This window comes from Sinohyriopsis cumingii, chromosome 2, assembly GCF_028554795.1.
Source record: "Sinohyriopsis cumingii isolate HCF-2022 chromosome 2, ASM2855479v2, whole genome shotgun sequence".
In the NCBI taxonomy this organism is placed as follows: domain Eukaryota; kingdom Metazoa; phylum Mollusca; class Bivalvia; order Unionida; family Unionidae; genus Sinohyriopsis; species Sinohyriopsis cumingii.
The window spans coordinates 13911709-13928775 of record NC_142962.1 but is presented as its reverse complement, the minus strand read 5'-3'; the positions used below and the strand labels follow the sequence as shown (position 1 = coordinate 13928775).

General features: G+C 35.8%; 1 protein-coding gene across 4 annotated transcripts in view; it reads left to right on the top strand.

Annotated features, from left to right (window-relative positions):
- The window catches only part of LOC149804357 (striatin-3-like), a 132311-nt gene that overhangs the window by 22709 nt on the left and 92535 nt on the right, over positions 1–17067 (top strand). For all 4 annotated transcript variants that reach the window (XM_089939359.1, XM_089939351.1, XM_089939369.1 and 1 more), the window contains exons 4-5: positions 2841–2919; positions 3988–4158. In XM_089939359.1, the coding sequence (XP_089795485.1) occupies positions 2841–2919; positions 3988–4158 (250 nt within the window). The remainder of the gene's footprint in view (positions 1–2840; positions 2920–3987; positions 4159–17067) is intronic.

The following is a 17067-nucleotide window of genomic DNA, read 5'->3' as shown; positions in this document are numbered from 1 at the left end:
TACTGATATAAATATCAAGAAGCAAATTAAAGGTTTGTGGGTTTAATACATTTTTTAGCACAAAATTGACAGTACATGACAGACATTAGATTTAGTCAATCCTGGGAATGACCCCAGAAAGAACCACCGCCCCACAGGAAGTTACTGGGAAGTTTTCTTACATATCCACATTGACTGAGCTAAGACTCGAAACTAAGTGGACAGAGGTGCGATGTCACTGATCTGTGAGTGTCTTGGCCCACTTGGCCACCCAGGGCCCTAGAAAATAAGAGCTATTAAAAAAGTTAGAAACCCAGTCTTCCTGGAATTTTAATTCCTTGTTTAATTGCTATCTATTCAATAAGATATCAGTTTGGGTGTATGTCTGCTTATTTGTACTTAACCTCATTTGGGATGTAACCACTTTGTGATGTGAGTGAATGGATGATGTTTTGACTGAGCCATTTAGGCTGATCAAAGGTTATGTGATTTTAAGCACATTTTCAAACAACCTTGCTATGAGCACTATACACAGTGATAAAGAGCAGTGTGTTGTGTTGGGTGAAATATACTGGCTCAGTTGTAGCTACGGTCACCTTTAGTACACACACTGTACATACATAAAATAAACTGTACAATCTGTTACAGATAGCATCGTTAGGATTGCATCACATTATGATAGTCTTAGAAATACAATGTTAAATGATTGTAACTGTGTTGGATGACTAGATAAGCAAGGGAGTGCTCCATTTGCAACATGGGCACTGAAGTACTCATGCTCTTGCCACTTGCTGAGAGAAACAATTGTAATCAAAAGTTGCTTTTTGAACTAACTGCCATCATTTTGCCAGAATCCATGGAAAATGTTCATACTGATGACTTGTTTCTCCAAAATGAATTCTTGTCATTTTGAATATCATCTCATATATTGGTCATTTTATTGGAAAATGCTCAGTTAATTTCAGAACCCACTGATATATACTTTCTTGAGGATACTAAGTATAACACTAAATCATTTATCCAATTTCATTTATGCATGGTTTTTTGTGTCTCTAAGGACATGGATAAATATGTTTGTGCTGTAAAGCACTTCAACAGAAACCTTGGTATTTTAGGTAGCCAGGCCTGAAGACCAAGTGAGTTTGTGGTATGCCTATTCATCCAGCGAGCATCATGCTCCGTCTGTTGTGTCATCCATCAATATAGTTATTTTCAACAAAATTTAAGCAAAAAATGACTCCTGTGCCAGTTTCATTCAAATTTGGTCGACATGATGGCTGTGTCTATGGTGGTTGTCCTGGCAGTTGTGTGGCTTCCTTAGCAACAGCTGAAACCCCATTTCTTTGACTTACCTAAAATGGCTGATCCACTTTGTGCGAATGTTTCTATGGACATTTTGAATCAAAGTTGTGCCTGAGTCACTAATGAAGCAATGATGTGGCTTTCTTAGCAATCAGATGGAAAACCTGTTTTATATATATAACGGTCATAGACTTGAAGAGCTTATGCTTTTTCCTTTGGTTTGTCATTTATCTCCTGTTTGTTAACAGCAGATTATTCCATTCCTCCTAAACTACTGGGTTGATTGCCTTGAAACTTTAGAAGAAGAAAAAATATTCATCTCCAGGTCTAGTTGGTCCTAATTTAAAACGGTGTCTCTCAGGCATCTAATATGGCTACAATGGTAGCCATCTTGAAAATCTTACCTCTGCCACTTATGAACAGATGGGCATATCATTGTGTGGTTTTCACTTTGAAACTTCTTATGTCTAGCTGGTTGTAAATGAAAATAGTCTTGTCTCTCCCATTTTTCTGCAATGGCAGTCATCTTGGAAATCTTGTTATTGTTGCTTTGTCTGAAAATTGGTATATTAACATGCAATTTTCACTGCGGACTTCTTATGTTGTATAGTTGCACCTAAATGAAATTGTGCCACACAGACATTTGATATGGATACTATGGCAGCAGTCTGGAAGATGTTACAGCTCCTCCTGAATTGATCGGCATCGGTTTTTATTTAATACTTCCTATGAGGTCTGGTTGGTCTTTGAGAATACAAATAGAATTGCTTAGAATTAGCACATGGTACTGATCTGAGATACAATGTGGCTGTCATGATTGCCAACCATCTTAAAATTCATACTGCTACTCCTCCAGAACAGATTGTCAAATCAACATGGGCGTTTTCACCAAAATTTCTAGTTGGTCCTAAATGGAATTTACAATGATGCCAGTGTGACCTCCCAAACTTTGATAAATTATGTAATGGTTACTTGTATTAAATGTGTGACCTTGCTGACAATTTTGTTCAATATGCTTCTTTCTTACAAGATACATTTGCTGTTCCTGTGTTAAAATGATGCTGACATAGCAGCAAAAATGCCTGCCTTGATAGCCATTCAGAATATCTTAAAATGGTTAACTCTCATCATTTCAACACTAGAGTAAAATGTAGGTACTTGTGAATCTAGTTCAGCTGACATTACTCAGAGACGAAATAACTTTAAACAAGATGTCAATACCACATCATAAGTGTCGTTTAAACCCAAGTTAGCTGAATTATTACTGCTGCATTAACCTTTTAGACCAATGCAAGTCATTGTTTTCTGATTTGGTCACATCTGAGTATATAGCTGGTCAAAAAGTTAACAGATGTTGAGCAAAATAATTAGCTCAAATTATAAAGATTTGAGGACCAAAATTACATTCCCTAAGTTTCTGTGAAATTGCCAATAAACTAAATGTCAGGGTTATGATTGTGTATGTTGTCAACACTAAGGCCTATGTATTGATCTGATTTTCAGTCTCTAGAAGTGTTACGGGGCAGCAGTGTACTGAACGTTTCTTTTTTGTCTTCTAGATGAGATTATAGAGACTGAAAGAGTAAACTCTCCCAATAGTAATGCTTCATGGAGACAAGGGAGGCAGTTACTTCGACAGTAAGTATTACTTAGGCTTCAAAGATATTTTCCTCTTTTCTCACTATTTTTTTTAATAATGTTTAACTCACAGTTTGAACTAGTAGAATTGTTGTTGTTATAGGTTTTAACGCCATTTTTCAGCACAAGATAGGCTTTACATGGTGGCTAGTATTAATGGTGGAGGAAGAACCCGGTGAAAACCCCGGAAAGAACAACCGACCCACGAGAAGCTACCAGCAAGCTCTCTCACATACCCACATTGGCCGAGCCTCAGACTCGAACCTACGCAGAAAGAGGTGAGATGGCAGTGATTTGTGACGGAGAGCGCTTTAGACCACTCTGCCACTCGTGGAACTAGTAGAAGAGGTTTTTCCCAACTAAGGAAATATAGATGTGATAACATTTCAGAGTTTCATCATTCCAATCAAACATACATACCACCATATTTCAATTGCTTTGACCCTGGGCAGATGCTAAAGTTTTACTTGGTATGAGTGATGACATAACTTATAATACAGAGCTTGATGGACTGCCAACTCTTAAGATTCTACAACACAATTGAAAATTAGATAATATATAATAACTTTGACTTTTGAGAATGCAAATAGAATTGCTTAGAATTAGCACATGCTTGGAAGGTAATAAGATAACTAGTTGATATTAATGACAGTGTTATAACTTTGCTGAAATAAGAAAGATCTTGTGTCATTGAGTGTGGACATAGCTGAATGCTACTGGTAGAACTTTTAATAGTCCCAGCTAAATAGGGCAAACCAAAATATGTTATCCGTAACTTGGTATTTTTTAGTTGCATTGAAGTGTTTGGTATAAACATTGTTATATTTGAGCATGTGATTTTGTGGGTTCAGGAAACATGTTGATTATAGAGAAAACTTGTTATAGCAGAGTACTGTGATATTTTTTCCCCGAAATCTGGTGGACTATTTTTCAGGCTCTGAATATTATGTAGTTGGTTGTGGGGACACATGCATTAAACATGTCTTAAACAAGATCCAGTAACCAAGCATTTTTATAACTTGCATCAGTCTGGTAGGGACTAATGACTACATATTACTTTCATTTCAGATATCTTCAGGAAATAGGTTACACAGATACAATTATTGATGTACGATCGGCACGTGTCCGGAATCTTCTGGGTCTGCAGCCCCGCACTGACAATGATGGGGAAGGTGCACAGCCAGCCCTTGTAAATGGAGAAGGGCTGAATAAAAGGAGTATTGACATGGGAAAAGCTAGGTAGGTGTTAATGCTATCTTTAAAAGCAATGGCCAGATTTAAAGCTGTTCTAACTTTGATAATAATTTTTGATGTACAGATTTTTCCAACCTTGAGCCTTCTCCTTGCCTTTAAGACCTTTGGCAATTATTCTCTTGTCATAATACAGCATCTTTATGAAGTGTTAGAAAAATTTGTTAGTCATGTATGTAATTTATCAGACATTATTTGCCCTAATTGGTTTGAAGTTTCATGGTTGTGGTGGTTCAGATGTCATTTGCATGGCATATCCATGGGCTTGATGTGCCCAGATTTATATTGTAGGCCTCGTTGCTTTCCATTCTTTTTATGTACGAGAAGAGCTCATGGGGTGGTCTTTTCATCCATCTTTCTCTTTGTATCAGTTTTTGTCACTCTTCTTAAACTACTTGGAGGATTGCCATGAAACTTTACACATTCATCCCATAGTCTAGTTTGTCCTAAATGAAAATGGTGCCACTCAAATATCTAAAAATCTTGTTATTGCTACTGCACCTGAATGGTTGTTCATATCAACACGAGTTTGTTTGTGAAAAGATTTACAATAACTAGTTGATCCCAAATGAAAATGGTCCCAATTTGACATCCAGTATGGATGCCATAGCAGCAATCTTGAAAATGTTGTTATTGCTACTTCTCCTGAATGGAAAGTCATATTGACATGTACATTCTTTTACCAGAATTTTTTTATGTCTGGTTGATCATTAATGAAAATGGTGCTGATTTGATGTTGAATATGTCCAGCACAGTGGTCATCTTGTAAATCTTGTTATGGCCACTCCACCCAAATGCATGGACACATAAACATGGGGTTTTGACTGATAGACTTCTTATGATGCTAAATGAAAATGGTGCTGATATTGCAAAATTTTGTTTTTGCTTCTCTTGAATGAAAAGCTTTATTGACATGAGGTTTTCACCAGAAGATGTCTTGTTATATCTAGTTGGTCCTAAATGAAAATGGCGCTGCTTGCACATCCAGTACATCTGCCACTGTTACGATCTTGAGAATCTTCTTGTTGCTTTTCCAAGATGGAGGGTCATATCAACATTCAATTTTTACTACAAGACTTTGCATGATGACTAGATTGTCCTAAATGAAAACTGCCATTCAATCATCCAGTATGACAATTACAGTGGTCATAAAATCTTGGTATGAAATCTTGCTATCAGTTCTTTTGAATGAATGATCAGTTTTCAACATGGGGTTTTCACTGAAGGACGTCCTATGATGTCTAGTTGGTCGTAATTGAAAATAGTGCCAACCTGATCTCCAGTATGGCCACCATACTGGTCATCTGGAAAATTTTATTATGCTACTTCTAGATGGCAAATCATATCAACATTGTACTTTTCCCGGAAGACTTCTTGTGATGTCTAGTTTGTCACAAATGGAAATGGTGTACATCTGATACTGAATATGGTCATTATGGCAGCCATCTTGAAAGGGCTTTCATTATGGTACCATGGTGGCCATTGTGAAAGTAATGTTATTGCTGCTTTTAAGTGGAAAGTCATTTTGACATGGCTTTTCATTTGAACATTTCTTTTGGAGTCTGGTTGGTAGTAAATAAAAAGCTGGAAATTGACCATCAATATGGCCATCTTGAAATAATTATCTATGCTCTGTCTAAATGGATGGCTATTTCAGTATGGGGTTTTCACAACAAGACTTGATATTTAGCTGGTTCCAAATGAAAATGGTGCCAGTTGTACATCCAACATGGCTGCCACAACAGCTGGTAAAATATTGCTGAAAGGATGATCATATTGACATGTTTTTTTTTTTTAACCAAGACTTCTAATGATGTCTGTTTTATCCTAAATGAAAATGGTGCCAATCTGACATTCAGTGTGCCCACCTCATTAGATAATTTGTAAACCTTGTTATTGATGAAGAATATTAGAAGTTTCCCATTGAAAGGAATAAATGGTCTTATCTTGAATTCCTGGAAAATCTTTTCACTCAGCAGAATTTCAGTCCCTATGTGGGACTCCAGTGCATTTCATTCTTTATGGTCCAAGTAACCAGCTGTTGAATACATATTGGCAGTAAAGCAGACATGTCAGTGGTTGTGCCTGTTTTACCTGTCAAAACTTATTTTTCTAACACATTTCTTGCTCAGGTTGATTCTGTAGCAACTCCACTTTAATGACATGCAGTTTTCTTCAGGAGAGTTCTTGCAGTGTCCAGTTGGTCCTAAATGAAAACGATGCAAAGTGACTGTTATAAACATCACCTTGGTGATCATCTTAAAAAAAATGTTATTGTTATCTTTTTACAAATTGATAGTCATATCGAGAGGTAGTGTTCACCAAAAGACTTATAATGATGCCTACATGGTCCTGAATGAAAATGGTGTCCATCTGACATCCAGTAGGGTTACTACAGCAGCTAATTTGAAAATGTTGTTATTCCTGCTGAACATTATAGATCCTTTAAACACTTTAAGGGAAGAAATGGTCTTGTCTTGAATTTCTGGAAGTTATATTTTGGCCAGTAGAGCATCAGTCCCTTCAATGGCTCTTTAAAGTTTGCTCAGTCCTTGTCATAGATGCTGCTTAGTTGTCTGTTTGATCAAAGGATACCTAAATTGGTGCTTTCTTAATTGTCTACTGTAATGCTCAATATTACTTGCTCTTCATCTCAGTACTTTAAGTTCTGTCAAATAAATGATAATTTTTTCCCCAAGAGATAATATGATTTCACTAACTTTCACTAGCATTTATCTCTATTGTATCCACTTCACTGTAAACTTAGCGTAACACTTGACTGATTTTATCTGTGTATGCCATTATGATGCTTTCTGTAACTAGAAGTACAGTACAGCTCACACAATTTTTAGAAATCCCACACATGGTGTGTGTGGAGAGAGAGTGGAAAGGATTAAAGAAAAAACCCTCCATCATCCTTCTATACATCCTGATGGAGTTGCCATGGTGGCTTGTTCAGAATTACTCTGCATCCCCCACTTTCTTATGGAGCTGTTGCGGATGACCACCACAGAGTGGATGTAGTCTTTATAAAATGGCCATGGTTTGCTGTTTGACCCATGCAAGCATGCTCTTTAGAGGTGGATGGAGGAACGGAGGAGGGCTGGAGAGAGAGAGAGAGAGAGGGGGAGGGAGGGAGAGAGAGAGAGGGGGAGGGAGGGAGAGAGAGCAATTTAAGATAATATAATATAATGACAAATTATGGATAACATTAACATAGTCTAAATGCCTTGCAATCTGTATTAATACTATTATACAGTTTTACATTGAGGAAAGGATGATTCACTTTTGTAATAAGTTTATGCATTTACTTTATTGAAAGAAATATGAACAAACTTACAAAATCACTTGAGACCTTGTTGAGCTTCTCTTGAACAGTGAATTTATCAGACTGTTTAAACATGAAAAGTAATCCTTACAGGTATGGGCAATTAAATCCACTTCTGTTATAAACACCAGCACCAAAAACGAAAAACACTGAATTTACAGTTAAATGCAAACCACATGTTTAGTCATTAGGCAGTAATGATCCAGTTATGAGGCTGAATATATGTGTTCACAACTTTAAATTAGTTAATTCAGATTGCATGCATACTGTAATCAACATTTAATTTCTGGGACTAAATTGTTCTTTTCTGCTAGGTTATTTTGTTATTCAGTTGTCATCACAAGATAAATTTTGTTTCAATTAAAAAAGCAGTGGCACATTATCCAATTTTATATTATAAATCAGAACAAGACAATAGTTTTCAAGCCTATACCACTCCTCCTTAGAAACTTAAATGATCTCTAGATGTTTACCAGAAATTAAGGCATTGACTATATGTAAACACTGTTATAAAATTTTAGCATCAGATTATGATGTCAGTTTCAGTTTGGGATAAGTGCGCTTTAAACTCACAAAGTCATCTGACTTGATGTGTTGTACATAGCTTAAATTATGGTCCTGTCATAACAACTCAAGTTTGGTAATTGTTCCTAATTAATCTGACCTCAAAGTATTGTTGAAATGATTAAAAATGTGGGAAACTATCAAAATGGAGATGTTAAGAGATTTTTATTGCTTTTTATCTGTCCCTCCCTCTCTGGATAAAATAATATGTTTACATTTCTCAAACATGATGTGAATTTAAGCAAGTAGAAGATCTATCAATAGCAGTAATACAATTTTCTTTATCCATTCCCTTACCATTAAGCAAGAAAGTTCAATTTTTTTGCAAGGGTTTGTTGTTGATGTTGTAGGGTTTAAAGCCATTTTTCAGCATGAGGTAGGCTATACATGGTGGTCAGTATAAATGGTGGAGGAAGAACCCAGGAAAACTATGGAAAGAACCACCGACCCTGCAAGTGCTTGAATCCCTTTCATACAGTACAATACAATAATGGATCAGTCTGAGCAGAAACAATTTTATGGCTATCATTTATCACATTATTTATGTATTTGTATGGGCCAGTTGATGAAAAGAAGATTTTGGTCACTATATTTATCTCAAATTAGTTTAGTGGTTTCTACTGCATCCTGCGGAATCCTCTACTTACAATGAGCAAAAAGTAAAGAAACCGCTAGTAGATTTATCGCGAGCATTGTTTGTGCAGTGAATCATATTGTTTATCAATACTATGTTATCGAAATGAACATATAGATTCATTTACTTATTTCTGTTGCAGTTCATGCAACATACTTTGTTAGTTATCATATGAAAGTCAGCGATATTGCACACATTGCAGTGAAAAGAACGATATCAGAAGATAACAATAAAACAAGTTTACAAGAGAATCACATTCATACCTGACTGAAATGAAACAATATTGCATCAGTTCCGATAGCTACCCATGCATTAGGATGAGCTTTCTTTGATCTTTGCCACCCCATTTTTGATATTTGGACTTGAGCATAAATGTTAAAATATTGAAAATGGGGTAGCAATGGTCAAAGGAAATTTGGACTACTCACAAATGCATTATCATTAACATAATATATGATATATGTGGAGACATCCATGCAGAATGCCATACTTTTGTTTGAAATGAAAATCTCTGAACATCTGATATTTTAAAATTGTCCACCTTGTTCATTTCAATAATCTGTTGAGGTCAGATTAAGTAGGAATTACCAAACTTCATTGTTAATGATGGGACCATAACTTGAGCTTTTATATACACCATTCCCAAGCTGAAAATGACGCCATCTTCTGATGTTAATATTTTATAACAGTGTTTACACTGGTCACTGCCTTGATTTTCTTCTGAACATCAGATGAGGCCAAGTCTTTATTATGGAAAAATAGGACCAGTTCTTCCATGGTGAAGATGCCAACAGCATTATCAGCTGAGGCATGGTGGTGATTTGTAGGTATTTATTGCAAAAGTGGAGGGAATTAAGTCCCCAACCATAATGCGTAGGGTTCCTAAACATTGTGTGAGCTGTATTGCACAGTATCTGATTAGCATATACACATCTTAATAACCGCATGTCCCACTTTTTGGTCAAAACTTGCATCATAAAATTGGCAGTTCTAACCACACATTTCAGTCCTAGTATGTCTCCTAGGAAGAAAACTTGCTGAACAAAATGATTTTGTCAGAACTTTCCACAATGCATGTCTGGTGCATTATTACCACATTGCTTTGTAGGTTAAAATCGGTCACACAAACCTATCTTAGAAGTATCAAATTGAAAAAAAAGGTGCCTTTTTTTTATTTGGCATGACCATGTTGAGAGTGAATGATCCTCATAGTGGGGTGTTTCCAACATAGACAAAAGGAGATAATTCTTACGATGTATATACAAGTAACGGGGACACTGACATCATCAGTGTGAGCTTATTGAGGTTTTTTTAACCACTTGAAATTTACTGTAATGTTTTAAGTGGATAGTACTTAATTGCATTGAATTAGGTATTCCAAGCACTTTTAGGATATCAGCAAATACAATTAAAAGCACTAAGCTGTTGTTAAGACTTTGATATGAAAATAAAATGTTGAAAATATCATGTAAATCGGTCAAATACTTTTCAAGATATGACCTTTAAAAGTTTTTGAGGGACTTGGGGGAAATTTGCGATTTCCACCGAAAATGCAATTACCATCAACTTCGGATGAGTAAAAAAATAATTTGAAGCTATACAACATTGGTATTTACTGCAAAGCTATACAAGTTCCTTGTTATTCAAGAAATGCAAACACCAGTCATACACCAAAAATCCTTTTTATTAGGTTCACTCTAAAACAATAAAACTACAGAGGGCCGCCTTACTGGAAAAGCCAGAAATTGAGCTTTTCCAAGTCTTTGCAACCTTGCTATAATAAGACTATGAAATTTAAATGCAAATTAAAGTATGTTCCTGTGAGAAAACCTTCTGAAAACAAAAAGGGCCAATGGGTATGAAACTTTTGCAGTGCCAGATCATGGAAATCGTGGGAAAATAGCAAAAATGTGAATGTCCAAAGAAAAAAAATGCAAAAACGATAATTTTCAAACGGTCACACCTTTTTTTATTTATTAACATATTTTATTAATTTTTGTACCAAAATGCAGGGTATTATATGAATTCATGCAATATACAAAGAATGTCAACATTAGTGTGAAAGTAGGTTTTAAAACAGAAGCAATATATGAAAATAGGCAAAAATGGCAAAAACAACAATTTTAAAAGGTTTACAACTTACCAGTTAGTAACTGATTTTGATAGTTTTAAAGCAAATATAATTATGATAAAGCAAAGATAGGTTACAAAGCAAGAACCATTGACAAAGTATCAAAACCTTTCACTGTGGGGGCCCCGAGTGGTCTAAAGCGCTCTCTGTTACGGATCACTGCCATCTCACCTCTGTCTGCGTGGGTATCAGTCTCGGATTCAGCCAATGTGGGTATGTGAGAAAGCTTGCCAGTAGCTTCTAGTGGGTCAGTGGTTCTTTCCGGGGTTTTCCCAGGTTCTTCCTCCACCATTAATACTGGCCGCCATGTATGGCCTATCTTGTGCTGAAAAATGGCATTAAACCCTACAACAACAACAACAAGAACAACTTTCACTGTGACTAATGTTTTGAAGGTAATGTACACTTCAAACAGTAGATACAGTTGTAAATGTCATAAAGAACTGCTTTGTTCAAAATAATCAGAAAAGTAACATCTTTAACTAAGTTTTAGCATGAGAATTTTATTCTGCTGTATTTTGCTAGTCAATGGCATCCAATATTTTAAACTTTCCAAGTATGGCCATCGCTTGAAACTGGTTGTCCATTAAAGTTCCAATCAAACACAAAACACAACCTCAGCAATGTCATCACTGGCTGGACATTTGAAATGATCGGTTTTGGTTTTCACCTGGCATAAAAACTGTACAAGTGCCAGATCAGGTTGGTGTACTTCCATCACTTGTCAAATATAGTACTGGTCATCGCAGTACACCGCTACCCATTTGAAGCAGTACGAGGATATGATGTCTTAGGACAGAGTTTCTTTATCCACTCGTAAACCTGAAACGTGTATGGTTAGAAAAAGTCAGATGCATTTGATCTGATTAATGCAACAAAAGAAAAGAAAAATATTAGGAAGTAAAAGAATTTAAATAAATTCGTGTAGATTATTTGTTCAGCCCAAAATAGTTTTTTTTGTTTTTTAAAATGGTCCTGTGTTGAGCACTGCTTGTTCTTTAATTTCCTAAATGAGGCCAAATTAATTAATTTCACACAGAGTTTTTAAAACGAATTAGGTAATTTTAGCTACATTTAATTTTGCTGACCTGAAGATTTACTGAGTTGTTACAGACTGGAAAAAATAGAAATGCCATGTAGATATATAAAAAATGGAAATTGGGAATAGGTCTCATAGTTTGTAACATACAGAAATGCCAGTCTGTAGCTTGCCAGATTTACAAGGCCCTTTCATCATTAGTAAACACTTATTCCAAAATTTGGACTTTGCTCGAAAAGAAACAAAGTGAAAAGAAATAAAGAAGGGTAACAGTGTCCATTTTTGTTTTGGTGAATCTTGTTTACAAACAGAAAGTTCAAAGGTCACAATTTTATCGCAATCCAATTCAATCTATTAATTATTACTTGCATGGTCACATACAAGAATAAACAAAAATATGTCAACAGATTTACTTTAAATATGTAAAATAACATGCCAAGCTTCATCCAAGGTCATGTTTGCATGTGTATTTCATGTGTAAAATGACTTAGACGAGGAAATCGGACTCAAGATTTTCCTTGAACCGTGGAATAGGACCTCCAATTAATGACTTAAAGCACTCAAAATACAGATATAAAGACACAAATAAATATAAAACATTACAAACGAATCATTTTACTTACAGACTAGCGATAAATAATCCATGGATGGAATATTGAAGGCCATAATACATCTTTGATTTATATCAAGTCATCTGGCATAAGTGTTAGGCCAGTCATTATTCCCAGCATACTTTAAAAAGCTCTGTGATCTCGCATGACGTCACGGAGATTCTACTGTTTATACAGAAATAAAGTATAATGAACACACTTTAAAATGATATCAAATTTGTATTTTTAAATTGAGATTTACCGGAAAAATTGTCATTTTGAAGTATTCATAGTGTAAAATTTGAAGGAAAAACAAAATCGATTTACACAGTAAAGATATCAAAATGTAGGTCATTCTCTCTGCTTTACAGTGGTGCTAAATATAGTAACATGGGAAATACCACGCATAATCCCAAGCCTTACAATAACATGTATGTAAAATTTCAGCATTTGGATGAACCGCCACTGCACAAACTATGCCCTTTACATGCCTCAAGCAAACATTTTTAAATATGAAAACAAAAGAAAAACACAGATTTATGCATAAAATGATAGAAGAAAAGTAGTTCTTGTGACAAATGCATATACCTATTGATTTTATGAATAGTGATGGCATAAAATTCATTGTTCAAAATGTGCAAGATTTTTACTTTTGCCCTGCTGGCAGCCCATTGACCTGGTCATCTAGGGCAACTTGGAACACCTAATTGAATAGGGTAACAGTGTGCAGGATTCAAAGTCTGAGTCATTCAAGGCTGAAGCATCTCCAATTCCTTTGAAAGGTCCATCTTTGTCATCAGATTATATTGGCACTGAACATACTGTTGGCAAGTACCACCATGGTACAGCAACTCACATAGACTTGGTCGGGTCAACCCATCATAGTATGTAGACTCCAGTGCTGGCTTTGGTGATGTATCCTTTGAAAGCCTGTACCAGATCTTGGCACCAGATATAAGCCAGTCCCTTAATGTATCTACTGCAGCTCAGGCTTAGTCGTGACCTACTACCTAAACTGAGTACAGTGATCTTACAACCTGTCATACCCAGTCCCTGAAACAAGATGCAGAGTTTGACTGGCACTAGCTACAGTGTCGTAGCCTCAGCTTGATTTGTTGTGGTTGAGGCTACGAACTGATCCCATATCATGTAATGGAGCACAAAAAAATCATCACTAAAGTCAGAAAAACAAATAGTATAGAAATCTACTACATAAGTATAATCATGTTGTGAAAGAAGTTTGGCTTATTTTGAATTTTTTAAGCCTTTACATGATAAAATAAATTGGTATGGTTACACTATCACCATGAACGCCATGACAGATAACGAGAGACTCTCGCCGTGACCCCATTTCTGTATAAGGCATTCCAGATCATATTTGGATATTCTACGCTATGTTATATCAATCAAGTGGCGAATAATTGCTTCTTGACTGAATTCTCCTTAAACCCATTAAAGAAGTATTCTGGGTTCTCCCTTCAAAGTTATTTCCTCCTCTTCTCGTTTTGTCAATGTCCTCATACAAAATTTCCATATCCATCAGCCAGTTTAGTTTTAAACAGTTATTAAATTCTGAGAGACACATTCCTTATGAAAAACTAGAGAAATAGGAAGGAATCCTGTAAGGTTTGCACTGTTGGCTGCTTAGTCACATAGACATAAAGGGTAATGCAGATCTGCCACTTATCCAGATTTCCTGGGGATCATCCTAAATTTTTGTTTAAAAACCTGAAAATCCTGATTTTCTGTTATTGTCTTTTGTTTTTGTTGTTGCTCAAAATCCCATTATAAAAAAATGCCAAAATATTTCTAAAAATGCCTTTTATTCATGATGGCTGTGGTAGGAGTGCAAAAGTTATGCAGAAATTCTGTGAAAACAAAATTTGACCGTTCTCGAGTTCATAAATTTAAGAACTGATTCATAGTATGTTGGTAGTCATATTTCCTATACCTCTGATGAATTCTGTTCTCAAATCCCACAGGATCAGAATAACACCTGGAATGTTTCTTGTTTAAAATGCGGATTAACAAGAAATATCCTTTATGTATATACTTGCTGTTCATGTGCGTATCATACCTAATGAATGTCAAACTAGACATCATCATCTCTGATAAATATATTAAGAAAGGAATAGTAATTAGTGGATGATGTATGAAGATTTCTAGACATGCTTGCATGACATTACAAACTGATCTACTTTGGTTTGTACTTGTGACGTATTTAACAGATTCTTCAATATATGCACATAGCCAAGTCCGTTCGCTTTGTTATAAAATTGCCATCAATATCAGTAATACATTATCTGTCAGTATTGCTTTGCTTACCTTTCACATCTGCATGAGAAAAAATCCATCCTTCCAGTAGATGGAAAGTTCTAGAAAGTTGAGAACATCACAGTCCCATGTACATAAGCTGCCCTCCTTTTTATGGATACCATGTTCAATCAGTTGAACTAATCACATGCTTTTTCTGTGTTGAAGATTTTTCATATTTTTTTTTATGTTGAAAGTGCATTCTGACATTTTTAAAACAGTTTCCCTTAAGAGTTTGTAGGCATAATTTTTACAGTAGCCACACTTCCCTTTAAGTGATAGTACAATCCATAATTGTTTCCAAATTCTTCATAATTCAATTACATTTAGTTGTTCCTGACTCTTGGGTAGCTATAATCTCCTTTCATCTCCAAAATTGGTTGTGTCCTCTGTTTTAGTGTACATTTATAATGAGAATGTCGTGTTCGATGATTTATTGACTAATGCTGTATATTTGTTTTTAGACTCACTTAAGGGTATCACACAGCAGCATTATCATCAGTGTGTTTTCATTATCTTAATGCTGTATTTTGCTGGTTTCATACCATTCATTGTCATCAGTACACAGGATAAAATAATGCTGACGTTACCCTTCATCACTGTGGACCGGTTTTCCAGTCCAGTGAAAGTAAGTACGTAAACACTATGGACCGCTTTACCAGTCTGGAGCAGTGTTCTTCTGTAACGTTATAGTACCCGACTATATGAATTTCGTGATAGCTCTAATAACTTCCTTCTTCTAATGTAGATAATATATTGGATTATCTCGTGAGTTTAGCTTGTAATCAACTAGAAATATTGAACAAAGTAGGCACTTTTAACAAGTTTTCTAAATGGTGAAATTTGTATCCAAAATGGCAGAGTTCAAAGAAAGATCAGATACGATGGAAGTGTCAGATTTGAATTATCAGAGGATTTTGCCAATTTTGACCTAGTACAGTTGGATGAAAATGAGAGAAGACATCTGGAGAGACACTGGTATGCGCTTGTGGGTGACTGATGATGATGAAGAGGACTTTGAAGGTTTTGAACCACAGGAATTGTATGCTCCACGTCATTTTGTTTGGACGAAGTTGGAATATTTGTTTCAGTTTTCTGAGAGAGTTGGACCCACCCGAATCTTAGATGGCTCCAGGAAAGCTTTGGAATATTTTCAAATATTCTATTCTGATGAAGATTTTGGAAACATTGTTCGTGTAACAAATTTGAATGCGACAACCAAACATGCCAGAAGCAATACAGGTGTGTGGACAGAGCTCACCTTGGATGAAATAAAGCATTTTATGGAATTTTAATTATTATGGACACTTTGAAATTTGACAGCGATGAATTGTATTGTTCAGAAGGATCATGTGCACTGGCTTCTGGGATCCTAAATTGGTCAAGTTAAGTCCAGAAATAGATTTTTTCAGATCAGACGCTACCTGTACTTGGTGATGACAGGTGTGTTGCAAATGACAAATTACACAAGGTGAGATATTTGTTAGACCATTTAAGACGTGCATTCCAGTCTGAATATGTCCCTCACAAACAAGTTATGGTTGACAAAGCAATGGTACCTTTCAAAGGGAGACTGAGCTTGAAACAATACAGGAAAGATAAGCCAGTTAAGTTTGGAATAAAGATTTGGGTTCTGGCAGACAATGACGTCATATTGTTATAATTTTGATGTGTATGTTGGAAAAAAAGCAGAAGTTGTGAATGGAAATCTTGGCCTGTCATCTAAGGTGGTAATGGCTCTTACCAAACCAATTGAAATGAAGGGCTGTGAGATATACACTGCCAATTTCTTTACAAGCCCTTACCTGGCTGATTATTTGTACCAACAGAAAACATACCTGTGTGGAACAATAAGAACAAATCGTAAAGATTATAATAAAGCCATGGTACAGTCAAATGCTGCTGCTAGGAGAATGTAAAGGAACATCAGACTGGCTCATGAGTGTGCCATTTCTAGCATTCCTACTGGAAAGAGAATCATGTTGTCTACTATTTGTCATCGTGTCACCGACCAGTAGCAGATCAAATTACAGAGCGGCGGAATAAAGATGGAACAAGAACTCAGCTTCCTTGTATACATACAGTGACAGATTATGCCAAATACATCGGAGGTGTGGACAGGTTAGACCAGAGCACAAAATTGAAGATTGAATGAAGAAAAGAAAACCATGCAGTGGTATTGTAAGATAGAGATAAAATTGAGAGAGTGTGCATTGTACAATGCCTTTGTCTTGGATGGTACAGTTGTGGATCATAATCCACCCTGAAAAAGGGCATGAGACTTGTTATCATTTTGCA